The 25,147-nt window shown below is 63.2% G+C and overlaps 1 protein-coding gene across 6 annotated transcripts in view; it reads right to left on the bottom strand.

Annotated features, from left to right (window-relative positions):
* The window catches only part of NFIC (nuclear factor I C), a 67,129-nt gene extending 42,264 nt beyond the window's left edge, over positions 1 to 24,865 (bottom strand). For 4 of the 6 annotated variants that reach the window (XM_045989646.1, XM_045989651.1, XM_045989649.1 and 1 more), the window contains exons 1-2: positions 18,283 to 18,437; positions 8,779 to 9,310 (exon numbers count right to left, since the gene is read on the bottom strand). In XM_045989646.1, the coding sequence (XP_045845602.1) occupies positions 8,779 to 9,310; positions 18,283 to 18,312 (562 nt within the window). In that variant the 5' untranslated portion in view covers positions 18,313 to 18,437. Of the gene's footprint in view, positions 1 to 8,778; positions 9,311 to 12,677; positions 12,800 to 18,282; positions 18,438 to 24,664 lie in introns of those variants that run through there. The other 2 variants (XM_045989647.1, XM_045989648.1) reach the window with 2 other exon arrangements.
* Positions 24,866 to 25,147: the final 282 nt, after the last annotated feature.

Genomic DNA, 25,147 nt, shown 5'->3' with positions numbered 1-25,147 from the left:
CACTCCGCCGACCAACACACTCACTCCCATTGGGTGTCATGCTGCCTTCAACGGAGGACATACTGAGCACCCTTCCTGCTGCAGACAGGAGCTGCCCTGGTGCTGCCCTGGTGTCCCCTGGCTCCACAACGGCCTCCGGAAACACGCCCAGGGTTCCGTGTCCCCACATCCAATAACGACAGACACCTACCGGGGATCAAATGAAATCTCGATTCCTATTCCTGGGACGGCCTGGTTTTAGATGCTCACGGTCACACACCCCCACGAAATGCTCCCAAACATCCTGCCCGCAAATGGGGCCACCAGCCAGCCGGCTGCCCCGAAGAAGGCAGCTCCTGCCTCCACCAGTCTGGAGGGAACCTCAAAGAAATGAAAACCCGCCTCCTTCCCCTCCATACACATCTTTTCTGGAACATTCTGCTCAGTACCCTGGTCTTAGGACAGGCCTCCTCGACTGACCTGAGCGTTCCAGATCTTTGACACAGAGAATTCTAGAGCCTACCCGTGGGAGTTCTAGAACCCAGCTCAAGAAAATCCCAGAGCCCATCCTTGGGCATGCAAACACCCAATGTCAGGAATTCTGGGGCCGGGCCTCAACGCTCAAAAATATACTTAACAGGGGCGCCTGGGTTAAAGCCTCTGCCTTCGGCTCAGGTCATGATCCCAGAGTCCTGGGATCAAGCCCCACATCGGGCTCTCTGCTCAGCGGGAAGCCTGCTTCCCCCTCTCTCTCTGCCTGCCTCTCTGCCTACTTGTGATCTCTGTCTGTCAAATAAATAAATAAAATCTTTGAAAAAAAATTATATATATATACTTAACAGGTTTCTTGGGTATTGATGGAATCAGTACTTAATCGGAGAAGTGCTGCTGGGTTCACAGTTTGGGAGTCCTCATAATCCCGAGAACCCGGCTTGGGATATATGAGATCTGTTTCCAGATGCTGAAAAAATCCCCTCAGAGAATGCGAGAACCTGCCCCCCTAGTTGTTCCGGAACTCAACCTGCAGAATCCTAGAGCTCGTCCCTTGATTAGCAAAACCCAGCATAAAACATTCTGGATCCTGCCTGCTTCTTAGACACCCAGAAACCCCCCCTCAGGAAATTCCTGATCCTGCTCCCTGGCGGCCAAGAACACACTGGAGGAAGTTGATCAGGGTTCTAGATCTAGGCTCTAGAACGGTTTCCTGGGTCGTTAAATAACCCAACCTCAAAGAATTGTAAGGCTTCTCTTAGCACAGTGGTTCTCAACCGGGGTGATTCTGTCCCCAGGGACACCTGGTGATGTCTGGAGATATTTTTGGTTGTCACAACGGGGGGGCCGGTTAGGGATTGGGATGTCGATGACATCAGCGCTGATGAGGAGAGACCCTGCCTTTCTATAGTCAAAAGCCCCAAGGGGAGACCTTCTAGAACCTTCCCCTTGGATTTTCAAGAAACCAGCTGGGGAATTCTAGAATCCCTCCTTATATATTCTCATTTATCCAACTGGGGGCAGATTTGCGATCGGCCTTGAAATTGTCTAGACTTCAGACGCTCTGAAGCAGACCCCGAACCCCGACACGTGGCTGGTCAGAGTCGGGGCGTGAGTGTATCACCCGCTGAAAGTCAAAAACAGAGAACAAATAAAATCAGGTCAAACAGCTCAGTAACTTGTCCATACTGATTATGTGTCAAAACGACAACATTTTGGATGCCCCGAGCCAAATAGAGTATGTTCTTAAAACTCATTTCCCCTGTACATTTGTACTTTTAAGTGTGGGTACCAGGGAAAAAATGAAATTATCGATGTGGCCTCCACTATATTCTCCTGGAGGGAGCAATTCTGAAGCCCGCCTAGAAGAATTTTTTTTTCCTTAAGGAGTCTCTACGCCCAGCACGGAGCCCAACACGGGGCTTGAACTCACAGCCCTGAGATCAAGACCTGAGCTGAGATGAAGAGTCCGACGCTGAACCGACTGAGCTCCCCAGGCACCGCCCCGACCTAGGAGGACTGTAGAACTGCCTGGATGGTGAAGAGCCCAGCTTGGAAGATTCTAGAACTCCAGCCTTGGGAACTCCAGAATTGCCTCCTGGAGGATCTGGGAGCCACCTCAGCTATGGCATTCTAGAGTCCCCCTCCCCCAAGCGTTGAAAACCCCCTCCCCACATGCAAGGCATTTTCCCTGAGGCCCGAGAGTCCCCCCGACTCCCACCTCCCAACACCCTCCAAGTTAGCCTGGAGCACAAGACGGGTCAGGATGGACCGAACACAGGGCCCTTCCTGGGAAGCCCAGGGCCTTGCCCCCACCCCTCTCCGGGCCTCGGTTTCCCCATCCGGACAAGACACGCAGTGTCCCCGTGTGCCCCCTCCCTCATCCGTCACCAACTCTGACCATCTGTGACTTCCTGCCCACACCCAGCTGGAGGAAGAGGGGCTGGCCTGGCAGCTGGCTGGGGAAGGGGGGTGCCCGAGATGTCCCTAGCTGCCTTCGGCCTCCCCTGGGCTCCCTGGGCGGAGGGCCAAGGGGGCAACTGCAGCCTCGCCGTGCCAGAGAGGGCGGCCACAGGTGCCACGGGCTGGGCTGGCTCCCCCTCCTGCTGGCTCCTTGGGGAGCCCGGCCCTGCCCTGCCGTGTGGACACAGGAGCACTCTGCGGGAGGCCTGGGGAGCGTCCTCACCCCTGCCTGGGCCACAGGGGCGGTGCGCTCCCCCTCCCCTTCTGAGCGCCCAGCACCCGCCCGAGAGGTGGATGCTTCTCCGCTTCCACCGCTGACACTCCCTGCCCTCGTTGTGCAGAAAAACCGAAGCGCAAAGGTGGGCGCCGACTTGGCCCAGGGTGCCCGGCTGGCCAGAGCCGGGACCGGAGCCGCAAGCACATTGAGAGTAATAATCGCTGTTCCTAGAGGACGACGGCGGACGTTTTTACGACTTATTTATCGTGACAGATGCCCACAGAATACGCTATTATTTCTCGGGAACAGCAACACATCATTGCTTCCATGAGGGCAAAATACACACAGCACCATGTCCACCGTCCGACCGACCGTCTCTGAGCGCTCAGCCCGGCGGCGGGAAGCACGCTCACCCCGTTGTGCAGCCACCCCACCCTCCGTTTCTAGAACTTTCCATCTCCCCGCATGGAGACTCTGTCCCCACGAAGCACGGACTCCCCACCCCTGCCCTAGTCCCGGCTCCCACCCTCTCCTCTCCGTCTGTGTGGACGGGACTCCTCTGGGAGTGGGGTCCTGCGGGACGGGTCCCTCTGGGTCTGGCTGCTCTCGCGGAGCCCCGTGTCCTCGGGGGTCCCTCCATATGGTGGCAGGTGTCAGGGTCCCCTCCGTTCTAAGGCAACATATGACTCTGGAGTGCTTACTGTATGGTACCCCCGTGCTCTAGCACTCTGCACGCATTCCCCAAGTTAATCCCACAAGCCCTGCTCTTATCACGAGCACTTGAGAGGGAAGCAAACCAAGGCCCAGGCAGTGACGTCACTTACCAAGGTCATCCCCACTCTTCCAGACACTGCCAGCGGCCCCCTCGGGCTCCTGGCCTGCTCCGTGCGCACAGCCCTCACCTGCTGGCTGTCTCTCTGCTGCTGACCGTGAGCCCGGAGGCCGGCCATCCCTATAAATACACTGTCAGCTGGCGTCTGGGCCTCGGCCCCCGTGCAGGCACCTTCCCTGCACAGACAGACGGCCCGTACACCTGGCTGCCCGGCCCGGGAGGAATCCAGGCTGCCGGGAGCCCCTCACCCCTCCGCCGCCCAGACACCTAGAGCGGGTGACGCGGCCTGCTGCCAGTGGGGAGCCCGTCCTGAGTCACAGGTGCCCCCATGGGCTCTCTGGGAGGGGAGAACAAGGCCCAGGGTCCCGGAGCAGAACTGAGGTGCCCTCCCCGCCCCCCACTCTCTCCTGGAGCTGGGGAAGAAGACCCAAGAAAGGACTGAGCATTTATGTAGTGCTTCCTGTATGCGTTTTGAGGTCACTGACTCGGGTCCTCAGTGTGGTAGACACAGTTCTCACACTCCCCATTTACAGATGGGAAACCGAGGCTTGAGACCAGAATCCGTCCCACGGGGCCTGCAGCAAGCATGGGCATAAACGGTGTCCGTCACCCACATAAATGGGGGCCCTCCCACCCTCCTGCCTACCCTCCGTCTCCCAAGGACCCAGGGCTGGGATGAAGATTAAGAGGAGAGGTGGAGGAGGCAGGGGGGCCCTCGGTCAGGGGCCGGCTTGCTCCTCTCTGTGCCCCACAAGGCCCCACCTTCCTGCCTTCAGACCAGAGAGGGCAGGGCTCTGCCCTGGGTCACACAGCACAGCAGGGGCAGACCTGTGGCTGACCCAGGCCCCCTTGCTGCAGACTGAGGCCCCTTCTCCTGCCATCTGAGCCCGGGCTGCGCTTGATGGTGACCTTGGCCCCCCGGGCTTGCCCTCCTGTGGGCTCCGGGAGGTGGCTCCCTGCTCCTTACTCATTCATTCCCTGTGCGTCCGGCGCCCCCTGTTCTCGTGGGCGACGGGACTGGGAGGGTGTGGGTACCACCCAACAACCTCCAGAGTATTTTCCAGTTTTTTTTTTTTTTTTTCCTTTCAGGGTTTGAGGACTCAGGATTCTGTGCTTTTGAATTCTGCTCATCCTCACGGGGGCTGTATGACCTTGGGCCCTGGCGGAGGGTCTCTGGGCCGGCCTCCCCACCATGGCATGGGAGAAGCTGCCAGTCCCTCGCTGGCAGGCCAGTGGAGAGAATGGAACGCGCTATAACGTGCGGCGAGCTCAGAGCCGGGTGCACGGTGCTCGGCACACGCGACACGCGTTGGCTGTTACCAATACCTCTGTCGCGACGGCCTGCTTCCCGCTTCCAACCGGGAGGGCTTGGGGACCCTGCCCCGGGGCACCCCGGGAGCCCCTCCTGCAGCCGCAAGCTTCCCAAGCCGGCCCCTGCCCACAGCGCCATTCTGAGCGGTTGGCACCGCACAAGGCGGGAACGGGAGGCCAGCCCGCGGCCGCGTCACCAGATGGGCACCATCTGGGCTGGCGGCTCGGGGCGGGCTGGCAGCTGCCGGAGCGGGCGGGCCTGGCAGCCCCTCCCCCGCCCGGGCCTGGCACCGCGCCCGCCCGCGCCTCAGGTTTCTCAGGCCGCCAGAGGGGGGCGGGGAGGCCTGGCTGGGCTTCAGGGCTGGGCAGGCGGCTTCCCTCTCTGGGCCCCGGTTCCTCCAGGCTCCCTCCCAAACGCAAGGCAGGTGGAGGAGTCCGGGCTCGCCCGCTGCTGGCCTCTCCGCCACCCTCACTGGGAAGCCCCGCGGCAGGCCTTGCTGCCCCCCACAGTCCCTGGACGCCTTCCTGCTCTGTGTCTCAGGCTCCAGGCCGTGCTGGCCTCTGGGCCTTTGCACTGGCTGCGCTCCCCACCCCCTCCAACCAGCCCCGTGCCTGCCGCACTCACGCAGATCCCTCTGTGGCTCCCTTGAGTCCTTCAGGCCTCATCCTAAAAGCCATCTCCTTGGGGCCTCCCTCCGTCCTCACTCCTCAATCTGGGGCTTCCCCCTCCCTGCCCCTCTCCACTCTCTGCTCCTGCTTTGTTTTCCTGCCCTTGTTCTTGGTCACTGAACTGCAAACTGTCGGTTTCCGGGTCCCCCACTCAGCTGCACCCTCCCTGCCCCCACGTCGCAGGTAGCCCCCGTGTGCCCCAAGTAGAGCTCACATCACCCCCTCATCGTGGTCCCCCCAGCTGGCCCCTAGGCTGCCCCCAGGGCACACTGAGTCCAGCCCCTGGAATCAGGGCCCTAGGGTGTCCAATGGACACCTGGGGTGGCCCAATTTAGCCCTAGGAGGTGCCCCAGACTATGACCGGCCTGGCAGCCCCAGCAGAGAAAGGGCCTTATCAGAGCTCATCCCCAGCCCTCCATCCCCCAAATAAACCTGAGCCCCGGGGAGGTGCGCCCCACCCCCCAGAGCTCCGTCCTCAGCCTCCTCATTGAGCCCCTGGCCTCCCAGAGGGGCTCCTTGAAGGGGGTCAGGGCACGAACCCTCCAGACAGAAGGAGGAGGGCAGCGGGCAGCTGGCTATCTCGGCTGTCAGACTGACACCAGCCTGACCAAAAACAGAGACTTCACTGGGACCCAGAATGAGGCTGGAGGTCCTGGAGGGCGACCCCGGCCCGTGGGAGCCTAGACCACAGACCCGGCCCCGGGGTGCCGACAAGGCTGCCAACATTGTACCCCACGATGTACCTCCCTCCTCTTCCGCCACCATCCAGGGTGGAGGGCTGGGGGCTGTCCTCAACAGTAGAGGCCGCCACTCACATACCCCCTCTGTCCGCCCTGGGCTCTGGGACCTCGGGCAGGCAGGGCCCTTCGCTGGCCCTGTTTCCTCACCTGCGACATGAGCACAACAGTGATTCCCGCCTCACCAGGCTGCGGAGAGAATGGGAAAGAAGGCCCAGGCCCTCAGAAAAAATGCCTGGGGGTCGGGGAGAAAGTGGAGTTAGGAGTCAGGGCTCTCAAGCGTACGTAGGAGTTTTCCATACGGGAGAGGCCTGCCTGGCACGGGGAGCACCGAGGCACAGGGGTGGAATTAGCAAATGCTAACCGTGACGAGGAGGGTAGCTGGGCTGGGGGGGTACGGGGGAAATGCCCCAAGCCTGGCATTTCCCCCGCCCCTCCCCAGGGGCTGCCTGTTGAGCATTTACCACGAGGACCCAACCAGGCAGCTAATTTGAGCTTCCCATTTTAAAGACAAGGAAAGAAGGCACAGAGAGGCTAGGTGACTTGTGCCGGGTCACCCAGCTGGCCAGCCGCTGAGCCAGGCTTGGAATCAGCCCTCGCCTCAGTCCCAGCCAGCTGCGGCTCGGTTGGTCGGCTGGGGCCAGCTTGAGCAGGGGTTCCCATGGGGATGATGGAGCCCCGGGGGAAGCAGGGGCGGGTACAGCTTTGACCTTCCCCAGCCCACGAGCCAGGAGGCCGATCACGCTGGCCGCTGGCCTGGCCCGCAAAGGCATGGCAGCCGGGGGGCTGCTGGACGAGGAGGTGTCTGGGGAAGCCTGGAGGCCGGGCCTGCCTGCTGAGCCGAGGGGGGAGGGGAGGCGCCTGGAGATTGTGCTGACTCCGGCAGAAAACTCGCTTCAAAATTTTATCAGCTCAGCGCGGAGGAGGTGGGGGCGGGGACAGGCTTAGAGGATGGAAGTGGTGGGAGAGGCCTGGACCGCGTGGCAATGCGTCCGCCGCCGAGGCCACCCCTGCCCCCTGCCCGGGGCAGCCAGTCACCTTGTCCACCCCTCTGCCCCCGCGGGCCCTAAGGCAGCTCGGCTCCAAGCCCCCCCCCCCACCGTGGGTCTGCAGCTGATGGGTGGGGGCGGGGGAGGGGACAGAAGAGGTCAAGGTCAAGGAATCAAGGTCGAGACTGGGAAACTGCCCACAGCGCCGGAGACAGGGAATCCTACAACCTCATCGAATCCTTATCCCATCGCTGGGAGAAGCGCTGCTGTTAGCCTCCCTCACAGAAGAAACAGAACAGTGATGTGTCCCAAGTCACCCAGCCCGCAGGGGGCAAGACGCCTGCTGTCCCCGCTAAACCCCACCGGCCACCCCCTGCCCCCAGCCTGCCTTCGGTCTGTCTCTGGCAGTGTGCTCCGTGGGGTCTGCCAGGGCTGTGCTCGCAACCGGGGGCACCCACCTGACACGCTCAGGCAGCCCCCAAGGTGTGTACCCACGTGGGTACCAGACTCAGCCCCAGTGGGGGGTGTGCTGGTGGGCATGGGCCACATGACCATCAGGTTCTGTGAGCACCCCTGACTCTGTCCACATGAAGACACGCCTAGCTGACACCTGCCACGTGGCAGGCCGGCGTTCACATGCCACATGCATGATCTTGCGACTCCCCTGGGGCCTCATCCAGCTGGGAACTCTGATAATCTCCATTTGACAGATGGGGAAACTGAGGCCCGAGGCGGCCACACAGCCAGGAAGCAGCAGGGGCAACAGATCCTGCCGCCCTCCCAGCCAGGCCTGGGCCCTGGGCCACCAGCCCTGCTGACATCCAGAGGCCAGACCACCCCTCTGGGACACCCCACACTCAGCCCTGTCCAGCCACCCCGCAGAGCTCAGCTCTGCCGCCCCACTTCCTCCAGGAAGCTGCCCTTGGTTTCCCCCACCCTCACGGGTGCCGCTGGCCTCCAGGTGGGGCGCTGACCCTGGATCCAGCGCACACCCAGCTAGAACGGCCAGAGCCGGGAACACACGGGACCAGAGAGGGTGGTAACCCAGCCAAAGTCACACAGCACCCATCTTCCCCCTCTGCACGAAGCTGGGACCCGTCAGACCTCCGCTGACCGTCTGAGAGTCGATCCACTGGCATTCACAGCGCCCAAGGCCGGCCCTCTCTCAGATGTCTCTCCCAGAGGTCACCACCTCTATTCCCAACAAGGCCTTAAGTTGCCCCCTCGGACCTCCTGGGCCAGGATCTCACCTCCTGAGATCTCAAGAGCCCGCTTCTTACCTTCAACCCCCTGGGGGCTGAAGACCGCCTCCCCACTCAGACTCTCCGCTCTTGCCCTCAGACCTTCACCGCACAGGTGCCGGTCCTACCCTAACGCAGGCCAACAGGCCCCCTCGGCCCCGCCCACCGCACCTGCCTCCCCTCCCAGTCCAGCCTGATCCGCCTCCGCAGCCGGACACACGTGAGGGGGCCGCCATCCACCGCCCCCCCCCCCCCCCCCCCCCGGCCTCCGGGCCGCGCACGCGCACATCTCCCCACGCGCCCCCATCCCCGCCCCCAGACCAGGGGCGCCCGCGCGCGCCCGCCTCACCTCGCTCGCGCACGAAGTAGGCCAGGTAGAGGTCGAGCTCCTTGACCGCCACGCCGATGTGGTGCGGCTGCACGCAGAGCACCGGGTGGCCGCACTGAGCCGCCTTGACCAGGCGCTCGCCGTCGGTGCTCTCCAGCGGGATGCCCTTGAAGAGGATGACCATGACCAGGTCCAGCCGCCACACCTTGTCGGCCTGGCGCAGGCAGTCGATGCGGCGCATCTTGCCCTTCTGGTCGGGGTTGGAGAGCACGCAGCCCGGCGCCTTCTTGCCGGTGATGGCCAGCACGAAGTCCTCGCGGCACTCGGGCCGGATGTCCTTGCGCAGCTTGGCCAGCAGCCGGGACGCCCACTTCTGCTTCACTTCGGCCTTTTCGCCCAGCAGCTCGTCCTTCACCGCGCGCTCCTCGTCCTTGGACATGCGCTTCTCGTGCTTCTTGAAGTACTTGCGCTTCCGCGCCTGCAGGTTGAACCAGGTGTAGGCGAAGGCGCGGACGTGAGGCAGCAGCGCCTCGATGAACGGGTGGAACTCATCCTGCAGGCACGAGAGGCCAGAGGTCAGGAGGCGCTGGGGACCGTGGGCCCATTGCCCAGCCCGGGAGACTGAGGCCTGGGAGGGAGCCTCAGGAAGACACCCCCTCCCCCAGGGAGGACCAGGCGCCGGTGGGCAGGGGGCCACTGCAGAGCCGGTCACCTCTGGGGGAAACTCGAGGCCGGAGGGGACCCAGCAGAAGTGCGTGGGGGACAGGCCCGAACCCCTTGCCCAAATGGGGAGACCTGGGGCTTGGACTACGTGGGAGGCGCAGGCCAAGCAGAAGTTCATGGAGGGCTGTCTTGAACCCCAGTATACAGTCAGGTCAAGCTGAGGGTCCCCAGAGGCTTGGTGGGGGCTAGCGCATTGTATAGATGGGGGAAGGCGAGGTCAGGAGAATGGGGGATGTTATGGAACTATTCCCTGTCTACTAGGACGGGGGCGGGGACAGCAAACCCCAGTCTGAGAGCACCTTAAAGAACAATAGTATTTCATTCTGTTGCAACTACTCAGCTCAGCGTGGAATTAGCCCTAGATAGGACACACAGATGATGGGTGAGGCTGCGTTCCGATAAAACTTTATTTACAAAAACAGGTGCAGACACTGGGCCCCATGCCTGCAGTTTGCAAGCTCCTGCACTAAAGTACGAGTCCCAGGGGCGCCTGGGGGGGCCCAGTCATTAAGCGTCGGCTTTCGGCTCAGGCCGTGATCCCCTGGACCCCCCCAGGTCCAGGGGATCAAGCCCCACATCTGGCTCCCTGCTCAGCAGGGAGCCTGCTCCTGCCTCCGCCCCTCCCCCTGCTTGTGCACAGGCGTGCACTCTCTCTCTGACAAATAAATAAATAAAATAAAAATAAAGTATGCGCTCCAATGTCGAGAGCTGGGCCAAGCACACAGCAGGTGCTGGATGGCAGGAGAAACGAGGCTCAGAGAGTGTCCCCAACACCAAAGAAAGCTGACACTGTGTGTGGGGGGGGGCGGTCTGAGGGCTGCCTCTGCGGGCCCTAGGCACAAAGAAAACAAAAATGAGGCCCGGGGGTCATTTCTAGAGACCAGCTGTGCAGAAAGGCCCCCTCTGAGAGCAACATGGGGCCGTGGAGACCCCTGTCCCCTCCGGGGGGGGGGGGGAGGGCTGTCTCACTCTCCGTTTTTCATCCGGAGGAACTGAGTCTGCAGAGCGTCTGGGACCTGGTTTCTCAGCCTCCAGGAAAAGGGAGGACAAAGAGAAGCTGGGGCTCGTGCGGGCTTCCAGAACGGGAGCGCTGCGGTCTCTTCCTGGGAGATGAGCCCTGTCCTCGCCCAGCTCTGGAAAGGCTGCACTCGCCTCTTGGTACCATCCCTGGCATCACTAGAACTGTTCTGTCGCTCACAACCTGCCAGAAGCAGGGAAGGGCCAGGGCTCCGCTCCCCATTGCGTGATGGGATCCAAGGCCCAGAGAGGGGCGGAGACCTGACCTGGGGGTCCCACGGGGTCTCCGGACCTGTGTGAGGACCAGAGCCCAGGCCCCCCGGGCCCCGTGAAGATCATCGGCCGCTCTCCCCCATCGGCCCAAGGTCTCGGGGAGACCTTCTGGTTGGATGCGGCTGGGGCTGGTCCCACCTCCAGGCTGGACACTCACAGGAACCCCCACACAGTGCCCTCTTGGGGCTCTGTGCACCTCTGGCCATGGGGTACTGGGGGAGGGGAATGACCTCAGATTTCACCTATTACTGAGGCTCTGAAAATAGCCTCCCGCCCTCAGTGGGGTGGGGGGCGGGATGGGGCACAGGACAGCCAGCCCCGCTCCCCACTCTAATGTCCCCCAAGTGTGAGTCACCGTAACAGCTGTGGCGGGGGACTGGACCTCAGGGCTCTCTTCCTCTGTCTACTCCCCCACCCCGGCCGGTCTGCCGAGGCCAAGGGAGAACGGAGGAGCCTATCCTAGGCTGGTCCGTGTCCAACCTCCACAGGGCCTTCCGGTGCCTGAATGCCACCTGGCCTGCTGGCCCCAGAGACGGGGAGGCACTCGCCCAGGGTCACAGAGCTGGGCAGCAGAGCTGGGACCAGAGCCCGGGCTGCCTGGCCGGAGGGGCTGGGGGTGGGGAAGTGACAGAGGCCCAGGGCGCTGCTCCTGATGGCGGGGACGCCAGGGCGGCCAGAGGCCAAGCGGTGGTGTTGACGCTGGGCCACGGCTGCCACCCGAGGTATGGTGCTTTACTGCGACAGCGATAAGAGGTGGCTGGGAAGGGGCAGCTGGACAGTCAGCCAGGTCCCCAGCCTCCTCTGCTTGAACCGTTTTCTCTCTGAACCCCGCCCCTTCTCTGGGCCCTACCCCCTCTGGGTCCACTCTCAGCAAAGGTGCCAGGGAGGCGGGCAGGGGCGGGAGCCCACGTCACCAGTGACTCCAGCTGGCCCGGGAGGAAGGAAGACAAACAGTCTGTAACTGGGTCAGGGACCCGCTGCCCCCTCCTCCCTCATTCTCCCTGGGAGGTCAGCCCAGGTGAGAGGAGGTTCTGTCACTCTCTTTGTCCCACAAGACCTTCGAAGGCCCAGGCACTTTCCTCGGGCACCTCCCAATGCCCTCACTGGCTGACCAGGCAAAGGAGACAGTCGAGGCAAGCCAGCTGCCAAGAATCCTCCCGAACTCCTACCCATCCCTCAAAGCCCTGTCTCCAGTGTTCCTTCTCCTTCAGGCAGTCTTTCCCGCTCCCCTCAGGGATTCCCCCAGACCTAGCCTGGATCATACAAGCTGGGGTTCGGAGTCTGCCTCCCATTCCCACCCTCCAAACCTGAGGCCCAGGGCTAAAGCACTCGTGCCTGACTCCGGAGCAAATCATTGCCCTGCTTTGGGCCTCAGTTTCTCAGTCTGCACCACGGGCAGAATGAGATACGGCAGCTGCAGGGTGTTGAGGGTTTTTCCGGTTCCTGGTAACCAGAGGGGCAACGTTGGGGGAAGCGGGGAGCAAGGCCAGGCCTTTCCCAAAGACGCCACTTGGCTCCCTGGGACTCCCCGGCCAAAAAGAGCAGCAGCAGCTATAAGATGGTGGACGCCTGGGTCTGAGCCCTTGCTGGACGGGCTGGGTCCTGAAGCTCCTATTCACAAACCACAAGCTTTCCCGGAAGGATTCTGTCTCCTTCATTTGTTCAGTGACTCACCGAACGTTACTGAGAACTATCTTAGCCCCTCCTAAATTCGTATCCCCAACTCCTACACATCCTTCAGAGCCCTAGTTCCGACGTCTTTTCCACTAGGTTCAGGCCAGATTAAGTGGCAAATAGCAGAGCTCGTACTCAAACCCAGGTCCATCTGGCCCCAGAGCGGGTGTCCCTAACCTCGGGTAATTCCTCCCCTCCAGCTCAGAGCGTCACAGCTTAGGCACGACACCCACCTAACGAGGGCGAGATGCGTGTGACTGTTCGACGTTTACTGAGTGTGCCTGCTGTGCCGGCTTCATGCAAGGTGCTGTGGACCCAGCAGTGACCCGGGCTCAGTCCTCACCTGGATCCTGATCTGGGGCAGGGAAGGATGTGAAACAAGCAGACAGATACGTAATAAAACGTCACTTGGAACAAAGCACCCTGAAGAAACCTAAAGGCGTTTGGGGAGGGTAAGGGAATGCCTTGGGGTTGTTTTTTTAGCTGGCAGTGGTCCATGAGGGTCTTTCATAGGAGATGACACTTGAACAAAGACCTAAAAAATGATGGGCCAGGGTAGGAGCTTTCCAGATAGTGAAAACAGCATGTGTCAAGGGCCTGAGGCAGCACTGTACCCCATGTTTTGCAAGAATGGTGAAGACGGTGGCGTGCTGCAACAGAGGCAACAAGAAGGAGAGTGGAGGGGGTGAGGGCGGGGAGGTGCGGGGGGGCTGGTTGTGAAGGGTCTTGTGGGCTCCAGAAAGGAATCTGCATACACGGAGTAGTGGCAGTGAAAATGTCCCACCAAACTGACCAGGGAGTCTGAACTCTGGATCTCTTGCCTTTCCTCTCTGTGCTTTCATGTCCCGGGAGGATGACGGGGGTTGACCCAGAAGGCCAGGGAGAGAGAGACAGGGTGTGGGGTCATACCTTTCAGAGGCTGAGCATTTACTGAGCTATCAACTCTGCAAAATAGGGATTAGCCTTGCATCTGCTTTCTGGAGGGAGAAACTGAGGCCCTGAGCACCGAAACCACCCACCCAAAGTCTCGCGGCCAAGAAGGAGCCAGGCTGGGGCTTGAACCCATGTCCCCAGGACTGCGGACCTCCGGACTCCCCAGCCCCACTCCTGAGCCCTTCAAGCACGTGGTCTGGCCCCATCACTGGGACTCCCCAGAGATATGCATCTCCGAATCCCGTGTGACTAACTTCCCCTGCTCAGTCCCAGGTCACGGGCCGTCTCCTCCTTAGCCAAAGCAGCAGCCTGGCCGGGCCGCTGGACTGCGGCTCCTCCAGGACACGGATTTGGTCCTTCTGGTTCACTGCCGTGCCCTAGCACCCAGTGTGGATCCCTGGGGGAGCAATCCCATCCTGTCTAAGTGACACCTCTAAGTACCCCACACGACAGTAGATGCTGGCACTCCCCCCGCCCACTGGTTTGGTTACACTCAGGAAGACCCTGGACAAGACTGGGCAGGGGCAGGGGGAATGACCTCGAGCAAAACCCCTCAGGGCTCATGGCTGTTCCTGTCACCTAGCCCAGGCAGTGACCAAATGAAGAGCAGCGTATGTTGGAAATGCCTCCAGGACGTTTCATCCAATCATTAGCTGAGCGACCGCCATAATCACAGCCACATTTATTTGGCACCCACTGTATACCAGGCACCACGCCGAGGGTGAAGCCTCGGGGGAAGGCATGATTGTCCTCCCCAGGTCACACGGGCAGAGACTGAGGCTCCGAGGAGGTCCTTCTCTTGCCTGGCAGAACCGTCCACTCACTCCTTCCTCCCACAGACATTAGTAAGCACCTACTGTGTACCAGGCCCTGCACTGAGCACCTCACAGGGGCCCTGCCTCCCCAAACCGTCCGGCGGCACAGGCAGCTGAAGATTACTGTTGGCTTCGTTTCACAGTGAGGACCAGGGAGAACCGAAGGGCTCGGGGCCCTGCCCTGCACCTTGCAGCCGGAAAGCCAAGAACTCAGTTCAGAGCCTCCCCAGCAAGACAGACCTGTGTGCACATCCGAGGCGCCCTCAGTCTCTGCCTTGGTGCCCCCCCCCCCAATCAGGACCCATTGGTGGCAGGGCAGGGCCACGTCTTCACGGGCCGGGGTCAGTGAGCACGCATGTGCGTGTGCACGGGTGTGGTTCAGTCCCAGGGGAGCCCCTGCACGGGGGCACTAGTGGTCCACCGAGGGGAGCAGGGAGCACAAGCGTGTGCGGGTTGCCGGGAATATGTGCCTTTGTGTGTGAGGGCCGTGCGGGGCAGAAGGACCCAGGATGCGGTGAGTGTTTCCCGTCCATTTGGTGTGAGAACAGGGAGGGAGGATGGTTCAGGCTTGGGGCGGGGGGGGGGGCAGCGGGTAGGGACAGAGAGGGAGGAGGAGAGAAAGGGAGGGGTTGGGGGAGAGAGACAGAGACAGAGGGAGTAAGAGAAGGAGAGGAGGAGGGAGGGAGACAGTGAGAGAGAGAGAGAGAGAGAGAGCGAGAGAACGCTGACTCGGCCAGAATCCCGGCTTCGGCTTCATGATTTACAAGGCGCCTGGCCCTGGCTCACCGAGGCACCTCCGCAGAGCAGGGAGGAGGGAGAGACCCAGACACAGGGACGGAGAGAGGGAGCGCGACCTGGAGCGAGGCTGTGCTTTCTGCAGGAGCCAAGCAGAGGCCACCAGACCGGGGCGGGGGTGGGGGGGTGGCGGGCACCGGCAGCGCCCACCTGTCCAGGCTGGCCTCAAAAGCTAAGTGGAAGTGGTCCCAAACCCAGCCTCGCCAGCCATAGAGCTGTGCCACCCTGGGTGGGCCCTGGCCGTCTCTGGTCTTGGTTCCTCTCCTAGCCCCAAGATGCTGGGGGACCCCCATCCCCCAAAGCTCAGGCCAGGCCTAGGCTCCACAGAGGCACTTAAAAACAAAACAACAACCTACTAAACCGATCAAAAGTCAGGGCTGCCCTCCCCGCCTCGGTCTCCCCCCCCTGGAGAAAGGGCCGTGAAAGGGGTACCAGGCTGAGAGGGATCCCGGGGCAGAAATGAAGGGAGGAATGAATGAATGAGGGAGGGACCCTGGCGGGCTGGCGTGGCCAGGGCCGAGGCCCCGGGGAATCCTGGGCACTGCAGCCAAGAGGGATTTGGCCCTAAACCCGGAATAACTAACGTGGCGGTGCGGCGGGCGGGGGGAGGCAGGGAGGGAGGCCCGGAGCAGGGCCAGCGCAGGGAGGCTGGCCTTCCCGCCGCCAGGATTTATGGAAGTAACGGCTGCTCCACACAGTTCCTCTTAAGAGTAAAAGTGAAAATTCAAGCTCTTGAGTCACCACTGAAACAGGGACGGGGCTCCCAGAATCCTCCGGGGCTGCCGCCACCGCCACCCCCCCCCCTCAGCGGGCAGGGCCGGGGGCACAGGGCGCTGGCACCGGGGCACCGCTCCCCCCTGCCGCTCTCCGGCACTCCCTCCAACAAGGATCCCGGTTGGATCAGCTAAAAGGGAGCTATTTTTGGATGGGCTCAGGTTGTAAAATTAGTCGGGCAAAGGGGGGAGACGGAGGCCCAGAGATGGGGAGACACGCGGGAGAGATGGAATGGGGGAGAGAGACGCAGAGACAGAGGCACGGAGAGAGACACGGAGGCAGAGACAGGGAGACGCAGACCAGAGAGACGGAGAGTGATGGAGGAGAAACAGAGGGATGGGCCAGGGAGATGGAGATGGTCAGAGAGACATGGGGTGGTGGCCCGGACAGCCAGGAGTGCAGGTCCTGAGTGGGCAGTCGGGGTCCTCCCAGGGGGACCCCCAGCCGGAGACCCCAGACCAGGCTGGATCTGCAAGGAGCTCTGCCTGGGGGTGGGGGCGGTCCCAGGGATCTGCTCCTGGGTGGGGGACGCAGGAGTGGAGCAGGGGAGGGGAGCCCCCTGCATTTGGGCCACTCCATCCCCACCCTAGCGGGGGTGGGGGGTGCTCTCGGGCTGTCTCTGCCTATCGCTGTCTCCCATGTCCCCATCACTGGCCCAGGACAACCTCAGGCAGCATTCACAGTCCTGTCCACCAGGAGTCCGCCCGGCTGATCCTTGCCCTGCTCCTGGGGAAAGCCGAGTCCGACCCCGTGAGCACACAGGCTCACACGGGGGCTCAGGTTCTCGTTGCCACAGCCTCTCAGCAGCAGCGTGGATGGAGGCCTGTCTCCCAAGGAGTCCTGATGGGGGAATTCCAGGGCTCGGTGACAAAAGGCGGCCTTCCAACCTCCTCCCCTGGAATAGCCTCCCTGGCTCAGCCCCCCCTGTGTGGCTCTCGGGAGCTGGCAAGCCCAGGAAGGGCAGAGGGGGTGGGGGCACCCACAGCCACCCAGGCTGCCCTGCAAGCCGAGACTGGGAGGCCCAAGGTCACACAGCAACCCTTCCTAGAACCCTACTTGCCTGTGGGGAGCCTCAGGACAGCTGGGAGGTGGCAGAGTTGGGCCAGCAAGGACAGCTTCCGGGGGGGCCCCAAAGTTGTTCAGAAGGGGAAACTGAGGCCTGGACAGGGGCATGGACTTGTCCAAGGTCACTCAGGGGATCATGGGTAGGACAAGCCCTGAGACCCCCCCTTCCGCACCCTCCCTCTCCTTTTCTGGCGGGAGCCAGGAACTCCCCAGTGCGGCAAGAAAGACTGTACCCGAAGGAGGGGGCCCCCAAGTCCTGAATAGCGGATCCTTTCCCAAACAGGCGGTCCCTGGGGCCCAAGCTAGGCATCCACGTGCTCCCCATAAGGGAGAGAGGAGGGAGTCGGGACAGGCAGGTTCCCGCTGGACTCCCACCTCCCAGAGTCCCACACTTTGCAATCTGGAGGCCACACTGCCCCATCTCCAGAACCTGCCTTATTCCTCAGGAGAAACTGAGGCCGCAACCCCATCGGCCTGAAGACACATGAGGATATGGGGGAGCTGGAAGGAGACCAGCCCGGGGAGGGGGGGTGTCCCAGAGGGAGCCGGAGGAGGAAAGGAATTCCCGGAGATGCGGCCTGGGACAGGGGCAGCCGCCCTCTCCCCACACACCCCCTTGCCCGTTGCACAAGGGCTCAGCCCGGGGCAGTCTGGGAGCCCCGCCAGGGGTGAGAGGCTACCAGAGGGGGGCAGGGGCAGGTGCCTTGTGCCGGGCTGGCGAGGGCGTCCGCAGCGCCGCAGTGCCCGGGCCAGACCCCGGAACGCCCGGCCTCCCGGCTCCTCCCGGCGGCGGCGGCGCAACAATCCAGAATCGATGCGGCGAAAATATCGGATCGGTGTGGGGGGGCGGGGGGCGCGGGAGGCCGAGCCGGGATGTCAGCGCGCCCCACCCCCGCTGCTGGCGCCTTCAACTCCGCGCGCCCCCTCCCCCCAGCACACGTGGGCCAGTAATGGGGGGAAAGGCGTCCCGGGGCTGCGGTGGCCGGGCACATTGCCGGGGGGCGGGGGGCGCTGTCTGGGGAGCACATCCGACGGATCCTCCCCTCAACAGGGCCGAGGGGCCGGTCAGGACCCCTCGATTCCTCCTCGGGGCAGGCCCGGTCCGGGCGGGGGGGTCACGCAGAGGCCCGGCTTCGGCCCTGGGGTGGGGGGGAGCGCCCCCAGACCTTCCCGGGTGGGGTGGGGGCTAGCGTCCCGCCAGCCAGCTCCCCGAGTCCCGCGTCCGCGTGGGGAAGAGGCCGGGGCGCCCGGGGCGGGGCGGGTGTCCCGAGGGTGGGTCGGGGCAGGGGACCCCGGCCCAGCCCATCCCCCACCGGCCCCCGGCCCCGCGGCGGGGGCACCCCTGGCGGGGCGGCGGGAGGGACGCGCGCCTTTCCCGTCCCGCCTCCTCCGGCTTCGCGACTCCGGGGCCGGGCGGCGGGGGGCGCGGGGGGCGCGGGCCGGGCGAGGGGCGTACCTGGGTCAGGCAGAGCGGGGACGAATACATCCCGGGCGCGGCGGGAGGCGCAGGGCCGGCCGGAGCGGGCGCGCTGAACTTACTGAGTCATTTTTCCAAACCCCCCCCCCCCCCGCGGCCGCGGCCGGCGCGCTCCTCGCCGCCTCCTCCCTCGGTCTCCCTCCTCCCTCCCTCCCGCGCTCGCTCTCTCTCCCTCTCTCTTCCTTTCCTGTCCCCCCTCCCTCTCTCCTCCTCCGTCTCTGTCTCTCCGTGTCTCTGTCTCTCCTCCCTCTGGCAGCCTCCTCCCTCCTCCCCCCAATTTCCCTCCCCTCCCAGCCGAGACTCCCACTTCTCAACATCCAACTTTCAAAGAAACGAGGGAAAAAAGAGCGCGAGCGGGGAAGGAAAGCCGCTCCCCCCCCCATGCCCCATGAACCCCCATCATAGCTATTATTACGAATTACGAACCGCCCCGGTCCCGGGCACCGGACGGGGACCAACCGGCGGCGCAGAGCCCGGTAGCCGCGGGTCCCCCAGGACCGCCCACCCGAGTCAAGTGGGGAGGGGGTGCTGGGCTGGTGCTGGACACTTTGGGGCCGGAGGTGGATTTTTAAAGCCCCCCCAACCCTCCCCGCGCTGGCCGGGAAGTTGGAGAAAAGAGCCAAGTTGGGGGGGGGGGAGGGAAAGAATGAAGAAGTGACGTGTGCAGAGGCCCAGCGCCAGCGCGCGTCTTTCCCCTTAAAGATGTACGACCCGGGGTGCAGGGCAGGAGAGGGGGTGCCCCACAGCATCCTCTCCCTCTGCTCCCCTTAGAGCCGGACATGGGCTGCAGTTCCCTGAGCACGGAGCTTGGCTCCAAGTGCACTCCTCCCCCACCCCACCGGCCCCAAAGGTCCCAACTAACCCAAGAGCCTCCGGGAATGTGCTCTCGCTTCTTCAGTGAGCACCAGAGCGGAACTGGGTGTGTGTGGTGGGGGGTGTTCTGGCATCCCCCATGAGTCTCCCCAACACCCCAGGAGGGTAGGTCCAGAACCTCAGGCTGGTCACAGCCTCTTCCCTGGGCATCCAGTAATTCCTATGGAGACTAGGAGCGTGCCCATTTCACGGATCTGCAAACTGAGGCACCAGGAGTGGCTTGGAGCCCCAGAACCCACCTTCCTAAAGCTCCATTGTTCTCCCTCTAGAGTAACTGGGCACAGACCTGACCTCCTCCAGTCTAAGCCCCCAGGATTCCTGATGACCACGACCTCAAGCCTTCCCCATTCACCCCCTGAATCCTCCCAGCCTTGACTGCCAAAGCTCCCATTCCCACCCCACAGACTGCCCCCTGGCTGTCCCCTGTAAGGTGCACCAACAGTGCCCGCCCATGGGGTCCATGGGCATAAGGGTATGACACTTAGCAGAGCCTTGACCTTCTGTCAAATGCGCAGCAAGACATTCTTAGAAAGCCTGGTGATTTTCACTGGTCTCTCCCAGTGTCCTGATGCCAAATGATACCCTCTTGCCAACGTGGGGCAGCTGCCCCGTGCCCAGGGTAATGGGAGGGGCCAGGAATCCCGTTATTCTCCCGTGTTACCGGGAGGAAACAGGATCAGGGTCCCAGGGCTAGACTAGGAGGGAGCAGGGTTCCTACAGAAGCGGGAAGGCATATATCCTGGGCCACTCCGACTCCCCATTGCATTATTATTCAAACAAACTGTTTGAATTCAAACAAACAGTGCTTAGCATATCGTGAGCCCTTCACAAAGGTTTGAAAACCCCTGGCTGCCGTCAGGCGGGCGGGTGTGGGGGGGTGCATTTGAAACCCGGGGATGAATGGGGAAGGCAGGTGTCTAGGACTCCAAATGCCAACATAACATACAACAGGATTTTATTATTGGAAAGTGGCTAGGAGTCTACGGCTATACCACCCTGAACGCGCCCGATCTCGTCTGATCTCGGAAGCTAAGCAGGGTCGGGCCTGGTTAGTACTTGGATGGGAAAGTGGCTAGGAACACAGAGAGCACAAGATTCCAAATTCACAGACATTTACAAGTTACACTTGACTGCAGACGGTTCTCCCAGCTCGGCCCCCTCATCCCCCCCCCCCCCAAGCCTGCCACCTGAGCGCCTTTCCAAGGTGAGGTCTGGAGAGCACAGACTGCCCGTCTGTCTCCGAGCCTCAGTCTCTGAATCTGTAAAATGGCGACAGTGCTGGGACGCATGGAGGAGGGCTGGAGTTAGGAATCCTGAGGTTACTCGTGTGAACGCTGTGGACACAATGTGGAGAGGAGAACCTTCTGCAAATTCCTGAACGCCAGTGGACTGTTACAAACCTGCATATTCTAGTTCGGGTGGGAGGGGCCCCGCGGTGCACACAGTAGGTCCACAGCTGCCAGCCAACTCTAGCGCAGGCTTGCAGCCTGGTCTACGTCTCCTCCAGCGGCTACACTCCTTTGTGCCTCAGTTTCCCCTCGGTGAAAAAGGGCGAAGGGAGTTCCCACCCCTTGGGTTATTATGGGTGACCTGGAGGAGACGGGGCTGAAGTCAGAACAGGGCTTTGCACCGGGCAGTTACCTTAACAAAGCAACTGGTGGAAGGGGACCTTGTTTGTGCGAGGGTCCGGAAGGGGAGTGGGCCACGTGATTTAGCAGCGGTACTTGGGAGCACAATTGAGCTCACTGGTTAAAAAATTAAAAACGCACTCTCCTTAATCATTCATTCTGCCTTTTCTCTAACTGTCCGTGACCCAGACGCACAAGTGTGTCAACTACCACTCTCTACCACTAACGGTGACAGTCTGGGAACTAGCCAGGGCGTCCCTCTGCGGGGAGGCCAGGTCAGTAACGCCAGTGCGGGAACAGGCCGGACTATTACGCAGCTCCGTAAAAGAATAAGAGGTTCCCATCTGCAGATGCCACAGGGGGAAACAAGCTGGAGACCAGGGCTTCTGCCCCAAGGGTGCTCTGGACCATTCTCTGCCCAGGGATCCTGGACACTGTGGGGGAGGGGTGCTGAGCACCATCCCTGGCTGGAGCATGCCCAGTCCTGACCACCAGCGACGTCCCCAGACACGGCCCAGTGTCTCCCTGGGATCCCACACGGGTAGGGGTGAGGAGGTGGGTTGGCTTCCACTGGTGCTAGTTTGGTATATACAGATGTTCACGAATGGTCTGTGTCATTAAAAATAAACTTTTAGGGCGCCTGGGTGGCTCAGTGGGTTAAGCCGCTGCCTTCGGCTCGGGTCATGATCTCAGGGTCCTGGGATCGAGTCCCGCGTCGGGCTCTCTGCTCCGCAGGGAGCCTGCTTCCCTCTCTCTCTCTCTCTCTGCCTGCCTCTCTGCCTACTTGTGATCTCTCTCTGCCAAATAAATAAATAAAATCTTTAAAACTAAATAAATAAATAAACTTTTAAAAAAGTGCGTGGCTTTCACGGAGCAGCTGAGGCAGGGCAACACCCCCCCCCCCCCCGGGGCCCAGAGGGCACAGCACCATGCCAGGCCTTGGGAATTATGCTTGGGACAGCATCACCCCTCCTGGGCCCCTGTGTGTTCCCATTCTACGGAGGAGACACTGAGGTTCTAGAAGGGGACGTGAAGGTCTTTGGTCTTGGTAAGCAAAGGGAGAATGGGACCCAAGGTTGGCAGAGACGCACACAGCACATACCAAGTGCCCTGAAGAGACGCACAGACATGCAGGCATACACACCGCGCCACACGGACACCCATGTCACGTAGCGATACAAACACACAGGGATTCCCCTGAGCACAGGCCCACCCACAAACATGGACTTCCGCACACCTGGCCTCGGGCATCACAACAGAGGGCACCGGGGGACTCACGGACTCACAGACTCACACGAAGCACACGCATACACACAGACATGGACACAACACACTCCTTCACAATCACACACTCAACCCAAACACAACCATACACGCTCACGATCACACACGCCCACAAGCAGAACCCCTCCCAGTATCCCTATGCAGGTGCAAGGGCAGAGGGGGCACGTACTGGTGAAATAACCACATCCCTTCCCCCCCCCCAAACAACTCCCCCCCACCCCCAGCCGGTTCAGAGGTCTCCAGGTCTGGCTGGGGGTGGCAGGGTGGCTTGTCTCTCCAGCCTCCCAAGTGCAGGTGCCTGGCCACAGCCATGTCTGCGGGGGGGGGGGGGGGGGGGGGGGGGCGCGTGTGGTTGTGTGTGGACCTCTGTGTGCACGCGGAGTTACATACACCTGTGTCGTGGGTGTGTGCTTGTGAACGTTCCTGCTCCCCGTGTGTGCCACCGCGCTGGGCGGCAAGGGGAGGGGCTTGCTGCAGTCGGGGGCAGCCCAGGTGTCCCACTGCGCAGGAGTGGGGCAGGGCTGGGGTGGGGGGCGGTGCAGTGCAGGGGAGGATGAGGACTGGCAAGGGGGCGGGAAGTTTAGCAGACAATGCGGCCCTGAGGGATGGGGACCAAAGCATCCCCCTGTCCATGTAGGACTCCCTTTTCCCTTTCCCAAACCGCCCCCCCTCCCACAATGGGATGCAGGTTCAAAGCAAAAAGCAGAGACTCCGGCCTGGCCTTGGTGCTTTTATATTTAGAAAATTATATAAAGTGTCCTGGTATGGGGGTGGGGGTGCGGCGGGGATTCCCCTGCAGGGGAGAAAACAACACTTTGTACCCGCCCCGTCTGGCCTTGTAGGGGGCAAGTGCAGGGAGGCAGGGCCTGGGGGGGGGGCGCTCCCAGCATAGGGGGTGAGGGGGTTTCCACAGCCACCCTCCTGGGCCGGAGCTGGCCGGCGCGCTTCTGTAACCAGCCATCCCTCGGGACCTCCTCGGCCGCGGAGTCGGGGGACCCCCCCCCACCGCCCCGCCTCCCTCTGGGGCAGGTCCCCGCGCACGCGCAGCCCCTGGCGGGAGAAGGCGCCGCCACCGTGCGACCGTGTCCCGGCGCCACCTCGCGCCCGATCTTCAAGCCAGGACCACCTGGGGCCCCGCGGATGGGGTACCTCCGAGTCGGAGGGAAGTGGAGGGGACGGTGTGGGGTGATGAGGCGTGGTGAGATGAGGGGCCAGAGTTTTGGCATGGTAGAGGAAACACCCATTCCTCACTCAGCAACCCGGGTTACAGGAAAAAAGGAACCTGGTGGGGAGGGCGAGGAAGAGTGAGACCCATCCCCAGGAATAGTCACTCGGTGCTGATCACACGCACACAGCGTCACCCAACTGTCCCCCGGCACGCAGGCATACGACACAGTTCTCCACTCACCAGCAACCCCCAGGCCGCCACACATTCACATGGGGACACCCCACGGGTCATCCAGGGACATCACGGCCCTCGGGGACACACAACCCCGCCGTACAGCTTCACAACACCTTCCCACAGAGACGCACGGTTACCCAGACACACACACTGTCCCTTGGCCGCACAATGCTCTAACACATACGCAACACAACACACACAGCCACGTGGATGCGCACACAGACACATAAAGGAGAGGACTCGACGCGCCGAGACCCGCGACCCACGGCCGGCGACGGGACCACCCAGCCGTACAGACATGCGGGCGCATCCCCGGCATCCCGTGCGGACCCGTGTGGAAGCACAGAAGCCCCCAAACGCAACCCTCGAGTGCCGGATGCCACCGACGCCCGCGGACTGGCCACCGGAACCCTCAAGTGCAGCCACCGACGCCAGCGGGCCTGGGGCGCGCCGGGCCGAGACCTGGTGACCCCTCCCGGCTGGGACCCCGCGCGCGCTGCGGAGGGGCCCAGGGTCAGCCGGGGGGCGGGGCTCAGGCATCGCAAAGGCAGGCTGGGTGGCTGCCCCCGCGCGGCGCCGAGCGCAGCCGCCCGCCCGGCTCCAAGTTCAAGGCGCCCGGCGGCGGCCGCTGCGCGCTCTCCGCCCCTCTCCGCAGCGGCCATTTTCCGCTAGCTGGCGCGCCGCGCTCGCCCGGGCCGGGGCACCCTGCGGGGGCCGCCGCGACCCCCGCCCCGCACGGCCCGGGCGGGCGCCCCCTCCTCGACCCACGCTCCCCCGCGGGCTGCGCTCTCGGGGGTCTTGCGCTCCGGGCCGCGCCCTCCCGCCTCTGGCCGGAGCCAGGGAGGAGGCGGGAGCCGGGTCTGGGGGGGACCCTCTCCCGGGAGCCCCGCCCTCCCCGCCAACTCCGCTGCGCCCGCCAGGCGCCCCCCACTTGGGGTCCCCCGCTGAGCCCCGCGCGCCAGCTCCGCCCCCAGCCGCGGGCGGGGTGTGGGGGGGAGACCGGCGGGCGGGGGTCCCGCAGCCGCGGGCTCTGTTGGGGGGGCTCCCCGCCTCGGGCCCCTCCCCTGGGCGGCCCTCGCCCCCCGCCCCCCCAGACCTTGCAACTTTCGCCGGGAGCCCACGCACCACCCCAAAAACTCCCCGGGCGAAAACGAAAGTGGGGGCGGCGACGTACCATGGCGCTGCTGCGAGGAGGCGAGGCCGGCGCCGGAGCGAGCGCGCTCGGTCCCCGGCGAGGGGGGGCCGGAGGCGGCGGGAGGAGGCGGCGAGGGAGGGCGCGCGGGGGAGGGAGCGAGCGCGCGAGGGAGGGGGCGCGCCGCGCCCGCCCCCCCGGCCCGCAGGACCCTCCCCTCGGCCCGCCCTCCCCCCCGGCCCCGCGCGCCGCCCGCGCCTCAGGCCGCTCCGCGCCCGGGCCCCGGCTGCGGCGGCTCCCGCTGCGGCTCCATCCCCGGCCCGGCCCGCGCGAGGGGAGGCCGAGCAAGCGGCGGCCGCGGCGGGTCGTGGGGCCCAGGTCGGGCTGGCTGCGGAGGAAGCGGATCCACCTTCGCCGCGGCGCGCGCGCGCTCACACACACACACACACACACACACACACACACGCGCGCGCAGAGGGCTCAGGGACACTCGCGGCCCGGGCCTCCTCGACTCCGACGCGGACA

This window comes from Meles meles, chromosome 20 (assembly GCF_922984935.1).
Source record: "Meles meles chromosome 20, mMelMel3.1 paternal haplotype, whole genome shotgun sequence".
Classification (NCBI taxonomy): domain Eukaryota; kingdom Metazoa; phylum Chordata; class Mammalia; order Carnivora; family Mustelidae; genus Meles; species Meles meles.
Note: the sequence above shows the minus strand (reverse complement) of the source record. Positions and strands in the feature narration are given on the sequence as shown.